The sequence below is a fragment of the Columba livia genome, chromosome 1 (assembly GCF_036013475.1).
Source record: "Columba livia isolate bColLiv1 breed racing homer chromosome 1, bColLiv1.pat.W.v2, whole genome shotgun sequence".
In the NCBI taxonomy this organism is placed as follows: domain Eukaryota; kingdom Metazoa; phylum Chordata; class Aves; order Columbiformes; family Columbidae; genus Columba; species Columba livia.
The window spans coordinates 192,005,703-192,023,259 of NC_088602.1; the positions used below are offsets into that span (position 1 = coordinate 192,005,703).

The window sequence follows — 17,557 nt, forward strand, 5'->3', positions numbered from 1 at the left end:
GGTGGAAGCAGGGAAGCGGAAGAACGTGGTCCAATCAGCGCCCGCCACGCTCCGGGCCAATTGGAAGCCCCCGCGTGCTCAGAAAGCCGGGCAGGGGGCGTAAGGCTGCCTGAGGAGAGTCCCCATCGGCCTTGCGCGCCGCCGCCATCATGAGAACGGGCATCCAGAAGCTCCTTAGGAGCTTCAGATCCATCCGCCATTTGTATTTGGCAGGCAGCTCGGAGCCCTTTTGCTGTTGGGGGCGTGCTCTGCCCTCACCTAATATGGCTGGTCGGGGAAGTGGTCACGTGGGCACGGGGCTATCTTCCCCCCCCTCCCGCTCCTGGCCCCCTCCTGCCGGCGCCGTCTGCGGGGCGGCCACGTGGACGCGCGGCTGGTGAGTGCGGGTCGGGCCGGGCCGGGCGCTCTGAGCCGCAGTCTGTGCCGGGCGGGGCTGGGCTGGGCGGGGGAGGGAGCGGCGCGGGTAACGGTCGTGTGAGGGGGAGTGTGGAGGCCGCTAACGGCCCGTTCTTTGGCCGCAGCCCGGGTACAACCGGGCCAGAGGGCGTCCCCGGAGCCCGCTCCCCCGCAGAAGCGCTGGCTATGGCTATAACCGCCGCTGCCAGACAGTCCCCCCGGCCCTCCGCCTCCTGGGCGCGGCGGCTGCGGCGTGGCGTGGCGGGAGGGAGGGAATGGAGCGGAGCGGAGCCGGGCCGGGCAGCCGCCTCCTGAGGGAGCGCAACGTGTCTGTCAGCGGGCAGCGGCCTCTGCCGCGGGGCCGTGTGGCCTCGGGGACGGTGCCGGTGGCTTCTGGAGCGGCGGGTGATGTCGCGGTCTCATTTTGAAGCGCCTTGGGGCCGCACACGAGCGACCCGAGGGGAAGGAGCGCTAAATCCGCCCCGGGTGCGCGGGTCACGCCGATCGTAACTCGGCGTTTCTCGGGTCCCCAGCGCGGTGGCTTCAGCGCCGCGCGGCCCTTGGGGGAGGCTCCGGGTGGCGGGGGCGAGAGCGGGAGGCTGCGCTGCCCGCGGGGACCCGGCGGTGGCGGCTGTTCCGGGCGGGGCGGCCGCTAGGGGGGGCCGGACACACACCTGCCTTAGTGTGTGTGCCGGGCGGTGGGGGGCAGCTGTGGGGTTAACGGGGGTTCATCTGGAGCAGGGGTTTGGGGGTGTGTGTGTGTTTGTTTGTTGTGTTGTGTTGTTTTTTCAGTTGAGAGCGTTCTGTGCATTCCTTCCCCATTCTGAAAAGTGACATTTTCTACATGGCTTCATAGCACCTTCGTAGCTGGTGTTGTCTCAGACTTGTTTTCCTGTCTCAACTTCATCTTTCTTGTCTTAATTTTTATTTTTAGCCAGTCCCCAAACTCATGAGGAAATGTATATAGGAATAACAACTATCATTTTCCTTCTTAGAAAAGAAGAAAAAGCAATCCCAGCAACTACCAGGTTTAAATCTGACCTCATTCAGAAGTTAGCTTCAGGAGCAAAGTTGGAAGAGCTGCTAAAGCGTAGGGAAAAACCTGAAAATAGAAGATAATACAACGTAGGTTTTACCAAAGCTGGATCAGTCCCTTATACTGGGATATTCTTGGTGGTTCTGCTTAGATGCTTCCGTATAGTGTGTGAGGGAGTGAAATGCAGTTTCTGTAGACAAATTCAACATGATTTTTGGCTGTCAAACTCTAACATATTTATACTGATGAGCATCTGGAAAACAGAAGTGTGACAAATATGGTAGATCTTTCATGGGAAGAGTATAAAGTTCATCATTTGGCACTTCTACAGAAGAAGTATAGAAAAAGAATAAACCATTTTTTATGAAAGTGCTTCTGCCTTTTTTTAATGTAAGAAAACAGTTGATATTTATCCAATGTAATCTCAGGAGGGGATGAATTCTTTGTGTTGAAACTCTCTTGCTCTTCTGTGATTGTATTAATATAGACATCTGGGGAGGAGTCAGTGTGGCTTTATTGTACGGGTCTGAGGAAGATCCTTCTAAAGTTGTTAGAACGTTACTTGTGGAAACTATTTGTATTCACTTCTGATATTCTTCTAACCTTCATTATTAAAATATTTTTATTAAGTGAAAATCTGTTTTTGTGGTTCTGACATTTAAAAGTAAAAGCTGTAATGGCAAGTATTTTGCCTTTATATGGCAAATATATTTTAAACATCAAATTTAGTGCCTACCTGTCTTGATAAATTCCACCAATTTTTGGGTTTGTCAGCATCAGTTTTTGCCAGAGCAAGTTATCTTGAGTCTTGACAAGACCATTAAATTTATTGGGTTTTATCTCAGAAACCAAGGTGTTGTCCTCATGCTTTGTTTTTATCTTCTAGTGTGTTTGCCTTCAGGGAATCTCAGGATGTATAATGCATATAATTATCTTCAAAATCTATGAGTATGCTGGCAAGCCTGATTTCTTCAGGCATACAAAAGGATTGAAGTCAACAAGATTAAAAAAAGCCTTGTGATAAACTGTGTATGGGATATGCAGCTTCACTGTCATTCTGATGATTTAGGAAGTTGAGGACTGATTATTCATGTGGTGATCAACTGAAGATAATCAGGAGCAAGCTATATTGTAGAACGGTCAGACAATAATGAATGCAATATTTATAGGTGAAGGTGTTTGTTACGCAATTGATATAGTTAAGAACGAAAAAATAGAGCTTCTTGGCACTTTGGTCCTTTTACAAGGATTCATTTGGTCCTAAAATATCTGAAATGTGAAGAAGCTGTGAATTGGGAATGAGGAATACCTGCCTTGCTGCTCCACATGACACACAAGCTGCTCCATGCCTGTGTTGCTGTATGCAGTGGTGCATTGATCCTGCAGTCTCCATTTTTTCTCTCAGGTAATCTTGGCCAGAAACGTGAGATGCCTCTGTATTTATTGGAGGAATTCAGCAAAAGAGCTTTCTACAGACAAGAATTTATACAAGATAAATTGCCCTGTGCAGAAGCTTCATTCCTGCCAAACAATCCTTGAACTGCTCTTGATGGCAGTCCCAAACCTCTCTTACTGCTGTTGTGGAAAAACGATTCTGTTGTGGTGTAACTCCTTTTTATCCAGCCTTGTAAAGAAGTAATACTAGGCACAGGTTAAGAAGACTTCTTCATGCTTCCTGGGATGTTCTGTTTATTTAGGCTTTTAATACTGCAAAACAAGCCAAAAATTGTAAGGACCTACCACAGAACTCTGTCTTTGAGCCCAGGGTTAGACCTTCCATTACAGTCTGTAACAGCAGCGATCGTGAGGAGATGCCGTCAGTGAGCTATATGAAGTTATATACCAATACATGCAGTTTACAGGAAGTACAAAAGTTTCAGGATTTATTGATGTTAGTTGTGAAAATAAGGAACACTAGCTCTCTGTTTATTTTTATTAATGAGCAGGAAAACATAAATTCAGGAAAAGCTAACTCTAGGAGACAGTTGCTAAGTGATCCTAGCAAATCTGCCAACTATCTTACATCTTTTTGATGGATATATTTAGACCAAAACACAGGAGAAAACATCTCTAACCAAAATCCCAGTTGTATCTTAGAGGTGCTGGTTTTGAAGTTTTATTTCTGTGAGAAAGGAACAACGATAACAATAATCAAAATCTCTTGTCTTTTATTATATTCTAAGTTACAAAAACTGGGGAGCTTGAGTTAAAAGAACATGGAATAGATTGCCATGTTTTTGCTGGAAATGGTCATGGGTCATGGAGACTAGCTTTTTTTTTTTTTTAACTGGTTTATAACCTAAAACCAAAACTGTTTACCCATGGCAATACCTATGCTTTATTTGCTCTGGCATCACCTGGACACATGATTTTGTCATGGTGATAAAATACATCATAAATAGTACCATAAGAATGTCTCTGCACAGCATTGTGAAGATAAGCACTAGGGAGAGACAGCCTTAATTTCCAGGCAGCAGTGCAAAGGATGGGGTTCAGACTGTTTCACGCTGTAGCGACACATGGTGTGGGTGCCGAAAGGGATTCCTCCTTCACTTGCTGAGTCCAGATCCAGCCACTGGCAAGCTGGCAAATTCAAAAGATCTGAGTACTTTGTTCTGAGCAGTTTCTCATCCTCGTGGTTCCTCTCCCACTGGTTTCAGCATCCCAGACAAATGAGACAGTGTGTTCTCAAGATCGTGTGTAAATCCAGTGTGAGATTAAAGTGAGAGTAAATTACAAAGCTGTCTCTCCCACTGAATGCAGACATAGTTGAAGTGACACTCTCAGCAGTGGTGGCAGTATGGAACTATAGAACTATAGAACAGGGTCTGTGCTGTTTGAGGTTTTTTAGGTGAAAACTAAAAGCTTTACTTTTGAAGAAGATGGCATAAATCCTGGAATGCTGTCTGAATGTGTTTTTTACTATCTACTTGATTCATTGAGTTTACTAAAGAAAAAAAAAAGGATGGATCATTTGATTTAGTAGTCTTTGTTTAAACTTCTACAGTACTGTAGCATGTTTTTCTTGCATTATGAATCTGTTTGTACACTTCATGCCAAGTTATTAATGTATTTTCTTTTAATTTTCTTTCTGTAATGCTAGAATATATGTGAGTTTTGAACGCAAGATGGCTCAGAAGAGGAGCTCAAGTGGGCGGACATTCCCATTGCTGCTGCTGATCATTGTTGTGGCCTTTGTTCATTTAACTGTCTGTCCTTTTACGAAAGTGGAGGAAAGCTTTAACCTACAAGCTATCCATGATGTGGTGTACCACCAATTGGACTTGGATAAGGTAATTCAAAATAAGGTGTTCTTTCTTGGATACTGTTGAAGACTGCTATTCCCTGCTATATGAGTAGGATAAATGCAGTATGAGTGTGATTTATGCCAGTTTTCCTTTGTTTCCGATTTGCCTGTCTTACGTAGGTTTTCATTTTTGCAGTATGACCATCATGAATTTCCTGGAGTTGTCCCAAGAACGTTCCTTGGACCAATTTTTATTGCTGCTCTTTCCAGCCCAGCTATATATGTGCTTTCTGTGCTTAAACTGTCCAAGTTTTACTCCCAGCTCATAGGTATGAGAACTTTAAATCATCAGAATAGAGATGTTTTTACTGCTAGACTAACAATACATTGTTGTAACATTCAGTGATTGGACCCATTTTTAACGTGATATTCTTTTCCTCATGTGGAATTTTTTACACAGCTTTGATTTAGCAGCAATTTACGATTTATTAATACCTTTTGGTAGATTACAAGGTTAGGTTGTATAACTACTAATAGCATTTAATCATCAGTCAATTTAACAGTGTGAGTCAAAGAAATTTGTTATAATCAATCAAAATAGTGACTTAATTAGAGATTCATAAATGGCAAGGTTCACACCAAACTTACAACAGGGTTTCCTTAACTAAAACCATACACACACACACACGTAAAAGAGGGTATATTAAAATACACACAAAAAGACAAATAGACAAAACAGTTCTAAAATCAAATTACATACACACAAAAAGGTTAACCTATAGTTAAAATTTCCCTTTTGCGAGTTTTATAAATCACTCACTCTTATGTGTTGACATTCATGAGCGGACAATTGTCAAACTGTGTGAAATTAGGCCTTTCAATCCTTGAAAAATCAGCATCAGATGATCATTGAATCCTGGTGAAATTGACCCTGAAGAGGTATCCCAGAGGGAAGGTCCTGGGTCACCACCTGCTGCCATCCAGGAGAGTTCCACGGGCCTCCCTTTAGGATCACTACTTATCAGGTCGCGAGATCATTGACTTCAGTCAGTGTTTTTCCACTCCAGCCGCACTTAGGATGAGGTAATATTCTGCTCTTTCCCACCATTTGTCTATGTCCAGAACTTTTCAGATCATATAGTTCTGGTACCATCCTGCTTGGGCTGTGATCCAGGTAGCAGGTGCACCAGGCTGTCAGGAGTGACTGATGGTTGCCACCTTTCTGGGCAGAAGGGGGGTCTTTTCCCACACACAACAGCTCTAAGAATGCAGAGGGGTTGCCTCAGTGCTCAGCTCACTGCACTTGCATAATGGGAATTGTTCTCCCCAACATACCTGACTGGCCCGGGCATTCAGGTGGCCCCGGGGGGGGCAAGCTGCAACCTCCACACCTTAGAGACGGATTTGCAAACTGTAGGTACTGAGTGCCAGCATGGCAATCCCGCCCCCGCCTCGGAGTAACTGGCGGTACAGAGAACGTCTGTGCTAACAGATGTCAGACAATGTAGAAAAAGCCAGTGTCTTCAGAGAATACACTCCCATGTGTACTTCTGTGTACACTTCAGAAAATATTGTTTAACTTGGGCATAGAAGAGTTGACCTTTGCACAAAGGTATCAAACAAGTTAAAGTTGCATTAAAAAAAAAAAACTAATGGGGAAGTTTTGCGCTTCCTTTCTTTGAAGCTGGTAATATTGTGATATAACTTCTTCCCATTATGTTATGCAACATGGTTTATCAGCGATCCCTCTGATATTACTCTTACTTCCCATTTTTATTCTTCTAATAGTCCGAGGAAGCTTGGGGCTCAGTGTGATTTACACACTATGGAAGTTGCAAAAAGAAGTTAGAAAGCAGTTTGGAGCAACAACATCAACAATCTTCTGTCTCATCACTGTCACTCAGTTTCATTTGATGTTTTACTGTACACGAACCCTCCCTAATGTGTTTGCACTTCCTTTTGGTAAGTATTCGCATAGAAATAATTTCAAAATACAAAAATTCTTCTCAAATATATCAGTACTTAAAGAACTGAATATGTGTGGTCGGACCAAATTAATGTATGTACTTGATTAAGTTGTGCGATGACTTGAGCAGTTGTGATTTCTTTTTTTCTTTTTACTATGTACGCTTTCAGTGACTGTCAAATCAAGTTTTCTTGAATCTGAGTGTACGTGGAGTTTGTCACGTGGCTTCGATTAACTAGTGGTTTGAGTGCACGTATCTGATGCATAAACCGGAGCCATTGAAAAGGCAGTAGGTACACCTGCAGTTCAGAAAAAAGCCTGTGAAACTGATCAACGCAGGAAGCAGGTTTCTCATGAGAATGTGAAAGAAACTCGCACCACAACCTTTCCACCTTCCTCTTCCGGAGTTATCTACAAATGTAGCGGTTTTTACACTTAAAGTAAAGGGGGGAAAAGTTAAAGTCAAAACTTCACTGTGCACATACAGTTTTTCCCCAGAGATGATGAGTGGGAAGATTAACCACATGTGACAGATATTAGCTGAGTCACTTAATGCTTCGGTGCAAGTTGCTCAGCTGATAAAATCATGAGGTTGGTGTAAGAACCTGTGTAGATGAGAACTGAAAAACAAAACAAAAAGCAGTTGAATTGTCAGACAAACACCATGTGGTAATAAACTTCTTAGATAATTTCTGCAGATATTAAAAAATACAAGTTGTTTAATGTTTTTGTGCTATTAATATTTCACAAACTTTGCTTAGGATCATGAGCACTTTACTATGTAGTCAGTGTTATCATGTGATTTAAACTGAAAAATTAGAGACAGCTTAATCTGTGAAGATATGGTGTGTCTTCAGCTAACCGTGCAAATGGATATATAGTTCTTCCCCCTGACTGGTATTCTGTAGTCTCTCTTTCATATTTGAAATGGGGTGCTTTTGTCATGAGTGCAGGATGTATTCAGCCAAGAGAACAAACTAACTCTTCAGCTCATATTGCACAGTAATAATTATGAGTCTTCATTTGAAAGGCTTTTAGTACTCCTTTAAGGTTTGTTTGGTTGGTTTGTTTTCCCAAAAGCTATTACATATTTTGTCTAGGAAGAGTTTCCATGTGTTCCGTGGTACTACTTTCCTTAATTACTGAAGCATCAACAGTATAAAGTTGTGTGTTATTCCAAATTACTTTTATCTAACAGAGGAAGAATTTCTGGGCTAGAAATGGTAGAAAGACCAAGAGAGGTGAGAAGTTAGAGGAACAAGACACTAGCATTGAAAAAAATGTTGCCTTTTAGGCAACCAATAGGTGAGCATGTCAAACAGTGTGCTTTGTTTAATTTTGCAGTGCTCCTGGCATTGACATTTTGGATACAGCAAAAGCAAAGGCCATTCATTTGGTTCTCAGCTTTGGCAATTATAGTCTTCAGATCAGAGCTCTGCATATTCTTGGGCCTCATGCTTGTGGTGATGTTATTAACTAAAAGAATCTCCATTTTCAAGGTGCTTTCCCATGCTGTTCCTGCTGGAATTTTTTGGTTGGGTAAGTGTTTGATTGGAAAAAAACAAATGCTACATATTAAATTCAACAGAAGTCTGGAGATTTAACTGACTTCTCTGGTGACCTGGCCCTTAGGGCTTTTTCCCCCCCCCACCCATCCCCCCCCTTTTTTTTTTTTTCTTGTTCCTGATTCTATTTGCTATTACATATGACAGATTTATTTGAAAATTTACATGTGAGAAAGTAGGTGTGCACAAGGCAGTAGAAAGATACTGTGAACTCTGCTTTTTTATGCTTAGATGTAATGTCCTGATCTTAAAAAGGCTTAGAAGTGTAAGTTTACTTGAGTACAATTAGTAGCTGACTGTAGCTACACATGCATTATCATCTGTAGTATCTATTGCTGTGACAATAAGCTGAATCCCAGGATAAAATACAACAGTGTTACGGAAGGGATACCGAGCAAGAGGATTGTGGAGAGAGGCATAGTTTGGCTCAATTTCTTTACTAAATTAATTTTAATAGATTAAGTGATTATCCATGCTAGAGAGGTTGAAAAATCTCCTTGTCTCTACCCATCCATAGAAGGCTTATGCATATGCATGTAAATACTCTCTGACAGCCTACCTAACTAAAAATGCTGTTGTCAGACACCTGATGATGATCTCTGGTAGTGTGCTGTCCCTTCCACAGTGTGGACAGTAGAAACAATGAAAGATTATGCCATGTGCATTTGGCGGCCCCTCAACAGTAGAAGAGTTTGGAGATCCAGTGGGAGTTACTCACCAGAATTCCGATTCCCTCCCTGGGCAAACGTCTTAAATACCAGAGCAATTTTCACAGAGCTGAGTGGAGGAGATGGGGCTAAGGAATTTGCTGGTTTTCTGGTCTTTTTGCCTTTCACCCATTGTCCTCCTTTTTCCCTCCCACCTAATAGTAGCAAACATCTATAAATTGTTTTTCTTAACTTATTAGCTGTACAATAAAAGTCCATTCAGTACCATTTGAAGTTAACCCAGATTTCTTACCATTGATTGAATTTATGCTCTCGTGTTCCTTTAAAAAAAAAAAAAAAACTTTAAACCACTTTTCGTGTCTGGGTTTGGAGTGGAATAAATCTCAATTGGATTCCTATCTAACATGCTTATATTAAGACTTAATAGAAGTGCATCCCTCCCCTGCATTTCCACTGCAAGACAGACAGATTGAACATTCTCTGTGGCTTTGGGTGAGGTTTACAATGCATGTTCCAGTTTATGTTCATATCATTAGTAGATGTGCAGTTTGGATGTGCTAGGTTGCTTTGCCCTACACTTTAATTAATGCAGATTTGTTTTTCTTTAATTCCTTTAGGGCTAACAGTTGCTGTGGATTCTCTATTTTGGAGGCAGCTTGTGTGGCCTGAGGGGAAAGTGCTCTGGTATAACACAATTTTAAACAAAAGTTCCAACTGGGGAGTATCCTTTGAAATGTCTTGCGAAAAAGATCTATTGAACACTACCAGCCAAAGCAGAGACTTGATGTAACCTATTTCTGAGACTCAGTTACAGTGTTAAAATCTACTTTTCATCTAGTATTTCATTATTTGAAGCTTGTGAGACAATGTCTGTTTTTTAGATCTTTCTGTAGATTTTAACTTTCCTCTGCTGACTGTTCCTTCTTAGTTGTGCTCTACCAGTGCAGAGCCAGGTTTCTTCACCTGTGTTTTTCATGTTGCCCATCATTAGCACCATTTGATGTGCCTCTGGTTGATGTGAATGTAGTGAGGCAACTGCTTTTATTTCTCAAAGGTTAAAGCAGAAAACCAAATGCCTTGGGAATAATGTGATATGCAAAAAGTATACTGCATATTTGTAAAATTTGCATGTACTACTTTAAGAATAGTTACTTATCAGCAGTGAAAGCATCCTTAACTCTCCTTTTCACCTTGAAGACCTCCCCCTTCTTATGGTATTTCTATTCAGCCCTGCCTCGTGCTTTGGGATGCAGCATTGTATTTGTACCTCTAGGTGTAGCAGAAAAGAGAACTCGGATATTACTTTTACCAGCACTGGGATTTATTTTCTTATATTCGTTTCTCCCACATAAAGAGCTGCGTTTTATCATATATACTTTCCCTGTCTTCAACATAGTGGCTGCTAAAATGTGCTCACGCATGTAAGTTCAAAATTCTGTTTTGTTGTGTTTGTTTCTTTTTTTCTATTATTACTGGGTTTACGTGCTTCTTTCCATCTTGGAATCTGGATCATCTTGATCTTTGCATGCTTTAGAAAGGAGGTCTGTATCATTATATCCATTTGACTAATGAGGGAAATAGAGACAAAGAAAAATTATTTGACAGGACCATTTAGCAAGTCTGGGGCAGAGTTGATAACAGAGTCCTGATTTTACTGTTATGCTGTTAGAATTCAGTTTATTTTATTCACCAGAGAAGACGACACACTCCAATGTACTACTGTGTTGTTAATATGACTTACCTTAGGAGATAGGTTAATATACAGGTGGGGCTCATGAAATATGGTGCTTGTATTAAAGAGTTAAACTTGAATATATTGAAGTTAAACTCTGAACTTCTTTGGAGAATAATTTCATAGCTAAAGGTTTGAGACATAGGAATACTTTATTGATGAGCTTGTGTTAGCTTTATTCATGAGAACATTCTAATTTAAATGTTGCTAGAAGCTAGCCTCTTTGAAATAGATAATTGTGTTCCGTAAATAAGATTGTAATAAAGTTTGCATTAATCTTTATTATTTAGCATTGGAGTTTTCATAAAAGTTCTGTCACAATAGAAAATGACCAGTATGAAAGAGAAATAACAGTTTATTCTTACTTATTTTTTCTCCCCTTCAACAGTCTGAATAACTACCGAAAATCCTGGCTGTACAAACTTGGATCTTTCTTTGTTATAATGCATCTTCTAGTTAATGCTGCTTATTCAGGAACATCTTTATACGTTTCACATTTCAATTATCCGGGAGGAGTGGCAATTCAGAAGTTGCATGAGTTGGTACCTTCAACAGCAGGTATGTAAATCTGGCTTGAGGTATGTTTGCGTTATTTCAATTGCATTTTTTTTCTGCTGATATATATTTATATGTATTGGATATTACTTCTTCATACTATTTACATGCATCTTTTCTATTACTGTTTTGTTAATAATCAGAATGCTCAAAGAATTTTGAAATTGTTTTGTTTTCTGTTTGTGTAGACGTCTCTGTTCATATTGATGTGGCTGCAGCACAAACAGGAGTTTCTCGATTTCTGGAAATCAATTCAGATTGGAGGTATGTTGTGAACAAGGTATTTTGTTCTGAAAACAGGAGCCTGCTTTTTCCTTTTTTGTGTATACACAGGGGCAAGCATCAGAGATACGGTTTCTCGTACAGCATGTTTATTAAGCCAGGTCAAGAGCAATGTGAATCTTCAGAGAATGTTGATGCGGGCATTGCTGCCATTTCAGAAACAGAGCACTGCAATGTTTTTTAATTGTTTTGGTTGGTTCTGGTTTGCCTTAATAATTGTAGAAACTTTTAAAGATGTAGCGAACAGTGCAAAAAATTGTTAGTTAACTAAAACCAATATTTTTGATGCAGCTACGTTTGATGTATCACTAGATCTTGTAAACCCCAGCTGTAGGTGAACATTTTTCCACTCTTGGCAGAACAGTGTATGTAATTGTCAGACTATCTTCTCATTTGCTTTGTTTTTAAATGATGTGTGGCAAGGTGAGGCTTATGTGTGTATTAATACTCAAAGTGTATTGTTGTGTGGAACATCCTTCATATAAATGGCATTGAAGCTGCTGTTGTGGTCTATCAGTCACATTCATTAGCTCTGAGGGAAAGCAGTTCAGTGCTCTGTTACCATGACCAGCAGTGATGTACAAACAGTTTTAAGAATCAGAATATTTAAATTAATAGTATGAGACATTTCCAGGATGCAGACCAAAAAAAGGGCTCCTTTCTGATTCTTAGGCCTACCTCTTCACATGAAGTGTAGACTTCTAATTTAAAACGTCATCTTAATGAAAATGATTCAGCAGAAAGTGACACAAAGCCTTGTTTCATACTTGCACAAAACAAAAGCAATACAAACAGACTTTGGTTTAAGACGTATTCTGAGTACAGGGTTCTTTTTCCACAGTTACAGCTTTCAGGATCAGATAATAATGATAATAATGTAATTATTGTTTTGTTTAGAGATAAAATTATTTTGGAAGTAAAGAGGAAGAAGGGAAGAGTATGCTTCTGGGAGAATTATACAAATCATTGAGGTTGCTATGCCTTATTTTATTGCTGTGCTCTCTCATAATATTGTGATGGTATGGCCAGTTTAAAACTGAATTGTCTTCACAGTTACAATGCTTATTTCAAATTGGGTTTTGCATGTTCAATCTAGAGAAGGTTTTAAGCCATGAGCAGTTGGGAGGAGACATTAAACTATTAGAGTACAAGTGATAGAACACACATGATAGCTAAAATGTTCCAATCTTTTGTTTTTTGAATATGCTTAAGTACACACACTACTAAATACAACTCTACTCTCTAAATACAATACTTAATGTCAGTGATCTGTTTTAGGTGGTGTTTTGGATTGTTTTGGGCTTGCAAGGCTGTAGTGTAGTAGAATTGGAAGGTAAACAAATAATATCCCTGTTGCTGATGGATGTTTCGTAGTGTTGCAGCTACAGACCAGTTTGTCTCCTTTTTATCTTTACTCATCATAAAAAAAGCCTCAAGAGGGATGATTCATCATAAAATTTCACATTAAAAAGATCAGGCGAAATCCGCAACTGAGCGTCATACACAGGACTGTCACTTTGTTGACAGCACAATAGTGCAAAGTTTAATGGCACCAGCTGCCCATTTGCTCTTTATTCAGAGAAGTGACAGCCTTTCAGATGGATGAAAACTAATTTACCGTCTTCATAGACTATGTACATCAGGTGAAAACAGATTTATGGATGGATTGGCTGTGAAGGCTGATGATTCATCAGGATAACTACAGTCCATTAATAAAAGTGTCTTAAAGTTAACAGCTTGCAGTGGTGCGCTTAGATTAGATCTATTTGCCTCAAGAAAAATGCAAGTGATCCATTATTTTTCTTCAAAGGGTGATTGAAAGAAGTTTGATGCAGATTCTTACGCAGGACAGGTGTTACAATCTTGTCTTCAATTAGCATAGTCTCTTTGAACCAGGAATAAATATGCTGTGTAAGTTTAAAGTATTTAAAAATAATAAAATTCAGAAATGCTTGCAGCCAGATGAAAGGCCCTTTATTTGCTGATGAAGAAAACACAAAATTAGTAGCTGGTAAAGCTGTTATGAAGCTTGCCCTTCCTTCTGCCAGCTGGGATGCACGTACCATCCAGAGTGGTATTGTGATCTTTTTGGAAATAGCAGATAACATTAGCATGCATTATTTTTTTTATTAGAATGAGAAAGCACCGAGTATGCAAAGTCTAATTCTGCAATACATGGTGTATTTATTGGCACCTCTGGATTCTATCAGCCGGGGTTCTCTAGGCTGCCGAAATTTTAGTTTAACAAATGTTAATGACTGCTGTGTCAGAGAATATTGTAAAAATATACATTGAGATTGTTTCCAGTTTTTCCACAGAGAACTCAGGCAGATGAGAGGCCAGGTCTGCAAAGATGCATGTGGCAAAAGATGCAGACTGGAGTTACTCCAGGGAGCATTTAAGATTATGTAGAGTTGCGATTGTACCACTTCCATACTAGAGTTCCTGCCTGTATGAAAAGCCACAGCCTTAAATTGCTTGTGAAATGTGGCCTAAATCAGGTGCCTAAGAATAGGAGCTCCAAATGTTGATAAATGACAGTTCACAGAAGAGGGCAACAGAAAGGGTGAAGAACTGGCCACTGCTCTTCACTTGGGTCACAGGGCATGGACACCCTTGTACAGTTAGGTGCCCAAGGCTGTCTTGTAATCAAACTAAAGATACGTAACGTCTGTCTTAACCTCTGTCTTCCGGACTGTTACTCAGCATTAGTGTAGAATATTTTTCTGGAATATAGAGCAAAGATCTGAGTCCAGGTCTCCCACTTTTGGAAGTACACTAAACAGATGTCTGAGTGTTTTGGGGTGGACTTATCTTATTCTTTCCCTCTGAAGTGTTTGGATTTAGGACTAGGTCAGGCTGCCATGTCCAGTATAAGCCTTGTAATCCTTGGGCTATAAATTCCACCTGACACTCTTCAGTGAACGAATAACTATTGTGAAGTAAAACAGTGTCTTCATGAGACAGTGAGGGAGATCTCTCTCATTTTCTAGAAAATTGGAGAGGTTCATACAGCTCTGTGAGATAACAAACTTGGGTTCTGGGCTTTGGTCAGACTGAGAGTGGCTGAACATTGATCCTTCACATCCCTGCCAAGTGCTTAAGTCACCTGTTTTCTCATGCTGTAAATTCTTTCTACAGCTAGACAATCTACCTGCTTTTGAGAAATAACTGTAAATGTACATGTTAAATAGTTTTATAACTCACTAGTTAATTTTTACATTTTTTTAATATATTTTAGATATATTTGGGTACCTAAACAGTTTTATAAAAGTTGACCCAAAGTGACCTGCCCAAACATGTAGTAGATCAGGGAAATGAACCCAGAAATAACAAGTGCCAAGTTAATACCATAATTGCCAGGCTGTTCTTTCTTTCCCACAGTGTTTAAGGAAGTCTTCTCCCCACTATTCTCTGAGGCTCCTCCTTTCATGTACAACTACAGGAAGATAAAGGTTTCTGCTAACGTGCCTCATAACAGTTTTTTTTTAATTAAAAAAAAAAAAAAAGGACATGTAGGGAAAAAAAACCCCACACTAACAATAAAAAAACACCTTCCCCAAAAAAAAACACATACAAAAAGAACAACAACAAACAAAAAAATCCACAAATGGCCACACTTACCTAAACTGCAACTCTTTTAGAGTAAAACTGAAAAATTAGTTCTGTTTTCTACAGTCTTTGTCCTTTCTCCACAGAACTCAAATAGAGGACTAGTGAGGAATTTTCTAGGATTCCTGATTTTTATCACAATAGCAGCAGAAGGACTTCTATGGAATGACTGGCTCTCTAAACTCTTCAAAAATACTCTTTCCTCCTCCAGTACTAGTTAATTTGATCAAGAGCTATAACTGAGAATGTTGCAGTCTGTTTCGTCTTTTCTCTTGGATGCTACATGCCCTTTTGATAATGGAGATGTTCAATATGTAAAGAGAGGAAAGTAAATAAGCCTTCTTTATTCTTTACAGGTATGACAAAAGGGAAGATATTAAACCAGGAGACCAGTTGATGTTTTCTTACACGCACATACTGATGGAAACAAACCCTCTTCAAATATCACATTACAAGACAACCCACAGGCCACTGGCAAATATACCTGGCATCAGTAAAATTGGGTTGAACCTTACTGCGCTACCTCCTTTTACTTTAAACTTGAAACCAAAATTAGTACTGTTGGAAAAACTTCCTGTATCATCTTGACTGTGAATTTTAAGTAAGTCTTTTGATGTAATTTTGCTGATGACTGAATAATTTAAGACAGCAGCGAATTGTCATTCCAGCACTGCAATTCAGCTTCCGTGGAAAGGCACAGAAAATCTTTGTACCGATTGGTATTTAGGTCCGTCCTGTTTCTTACATAAATATTACAATGCATTCCTAGTCAGTACGTACTCAAATACTGAGTTGTATTGTTAGATACGTTTGAGAGAGGCTACCTACTAGTTTAGTGGTATTAAGTAAAACCTGTCGACTTGGTTTGGGTAGCTGTTTCATAATGTAGCACAGGTATGTCCTAATTGACCTATATAAAATACATAATGGAACAGGTTTGTGCTACGGCAATAATTTGATATGTAATCTATGTGTGCAAAAATGTATTACTTGATGTATCTGCAGGATTGTAATCCCATCAGTTGTCAGATTGCCTGTGTGAAACTTAATGATGTTATCAACATAGGAAAGCCATATTCATTGTAGCTTCATCACAATACCTAATTGTGCCCTGTAGGCTACCAAGCTAATTGAAGTGAAAGATTCACTTCAAAAGCGGTAGAACCTCTTGACAAGCACAGTCTCATAACAGATTTGAGTATTAAAGGATGGTTCGTTATTCCAACCGTTCATGAATAAGCAGCAACTTGGATTTCACAGGAAAAATAATTTTTAAAACAATGTTTCCCTCTTCTGCTGTGATGATATTATCTTAATTTGCAGTGCGAAAATTTACCAGTGAAAATATTCACTTGAATACGCTTTAAGAAGATAGCTGCTGTTTTCCTTTTTTTTTTTCTGTTAAGGAGTCCCTTCAGAAAGGAATAATCTAATGTGCCATGTGTTGCATTCTATAAACTAGAGTAAGATTGCATGCTCTGTAGTCTCTTCATTAGATGTTTTTGTTAAGGGTGTCTGCCTAGATTGCTGAATGGAACAAGTTAATGGTTAGGAAGGAGCTCCATTAGTGTAAGAAATCAGAACTGTTTAAATAATCATGGGCAGAAAACTCTTCCTTGCTGACTGAAAACTCAAGTGAAAAAAAGTATTGTTGAATAAAGTGTTATGTTTTGGCTTTTTTAACTCAATGTGCTTCATTCAGGAACTCCCTTCTCTACATGTCAGTTTTTAGAACCATGTTTTCTTTTTATTGTCTAGATTATGTATTGGGGCAACTGCTCTGGTGGGGTGGAGCCTGGTGGCTGTTGCTCAGGCTTCCTCACGCTCAGCAGATCTGGCAAAGGCAACACACAGAACTTGTTGGACCAGTCTCTGGCTGCTCTTGAAATTGAAATCACTCAAGTATTATCTATTTGACATGTCTTTGGAAGAAAACTCAGCTTCCTCCAGAGCCAATTTGAACATCAAAACAATTCACATGAGACAGAAGGAAGTACATGTGCAAATAGATGAGAAACTGGAACAACACAGAACTTTTGAGTAAGGATGTAGGCCCTGATGTGAAGCCTAATAATGACTTAATGTGACACTCTCACACTGTAATCCACAACTAAAATGTATCCTGCCCAAGTGTAGACAAATGTCTACAGAGAGAACCTAGAGCTATGATGCTTGTAACATGGGCATTTCAAGCTAATGCCTAAAGCAGCACAGAACATGTGGATATTAAGCATCTGAAAAAGTTCAGTCTTGCTGAGTGTCAGACACTGAACTGACTGGGTCCTTTCAGACTTTGGTTCTGGTATCAAGATGCTACTTCTTGGGCTTACACCAGTGATGGAGTTCAGCTGCAGTAGTAGTGTGTACTGCTCACGGCTGAGTACGATAGAAGCCATCAGCTCAAGCTGGCCTGTTTAGTGTATTTGAGTAGAGAAAGGTAAAATGCATACAAGGAGACAGGAAAGAGATACTGGACTGCAAATTTGAACAGTATCATC

General features: G+C 40.0%; 1 protein-coding gene across 10 annotated transcripts; it reads left to right on the plus strand.

The window, feature by feature from the left end:
* Positions 1-65: 65 nt before the first annotated feature.
* ALG12 (ALG12 alpha-1,6-mannosyltransferase) lies at positions 66-16,742 on the plus strand. 10 transcript variants are annotated; one of them, XM_065048951.1, is made up of 12 exons: positions 334-376; positions 1,392-1,521; positions 2,319-2,837; positions 4,536-4,725; positions 4,876-5,008; positions 6,468-6,641; positions 7,990-8,184; positions 9,496-9,599; positions 10,076-10,299; positions 10,999-11,168; positions 11,354-11,429; positions 15,416-16,742. In XM_065048951.1, exons 3-12 carry the CDS (start codon positions 2,731-2,733, stop codon positions 15,645-15,647), a joined length of 1,605 nt encoding a protein of 534 aa, XP_064905023.1. In that variant the 5' UTR covers positions 334-376; positions 1,392-1,521; positions 2,319-2,730; the 3' UTR covers positions 15,648-16,742. The 10 variants fall into 10 exon arrangements, with proteins under 10 accessions (XP_064905029.1, XP_064905030.1, XP_064905028.1 ...); XM_065048955.1 differs by having other exon boundaries at positions 2,680-2,837; XM_065048958.1 differs by lacking the exon at positions 2,319-2,837 and having other exon boundaries at positions 240-376.
* Positions 16,743-17,557: the final 815 nt, after the last annotated feature.

What these genes read in the sequence shown, in the direction of transcription:
- ALG12 (XM_065048956.1), top strand. Translation starts at nt 2,731, where the DNA reads ATGAGGAATACCTGCCTTGCTGCTCCACATGACACACAAGCTGCTCCA. An exon ending in ACCAATTGGACTTGGATAAG is followed by an intron (nt 4,726 to 4,875) that starts GTAATTCAAAAT and finishes TCATTTTTGCAG; the next exon opens with TATGACCATCATGAATTTCC. An exon ending in TGTGTTTGCACTTCCTTTTG is followed by an intron (nt 6,642 to 7,989) that starts GTAAGTATTCGC and finishes TTAATTTTGCAG; the next exon opens with TGCTCCTGGCATTGACATTT.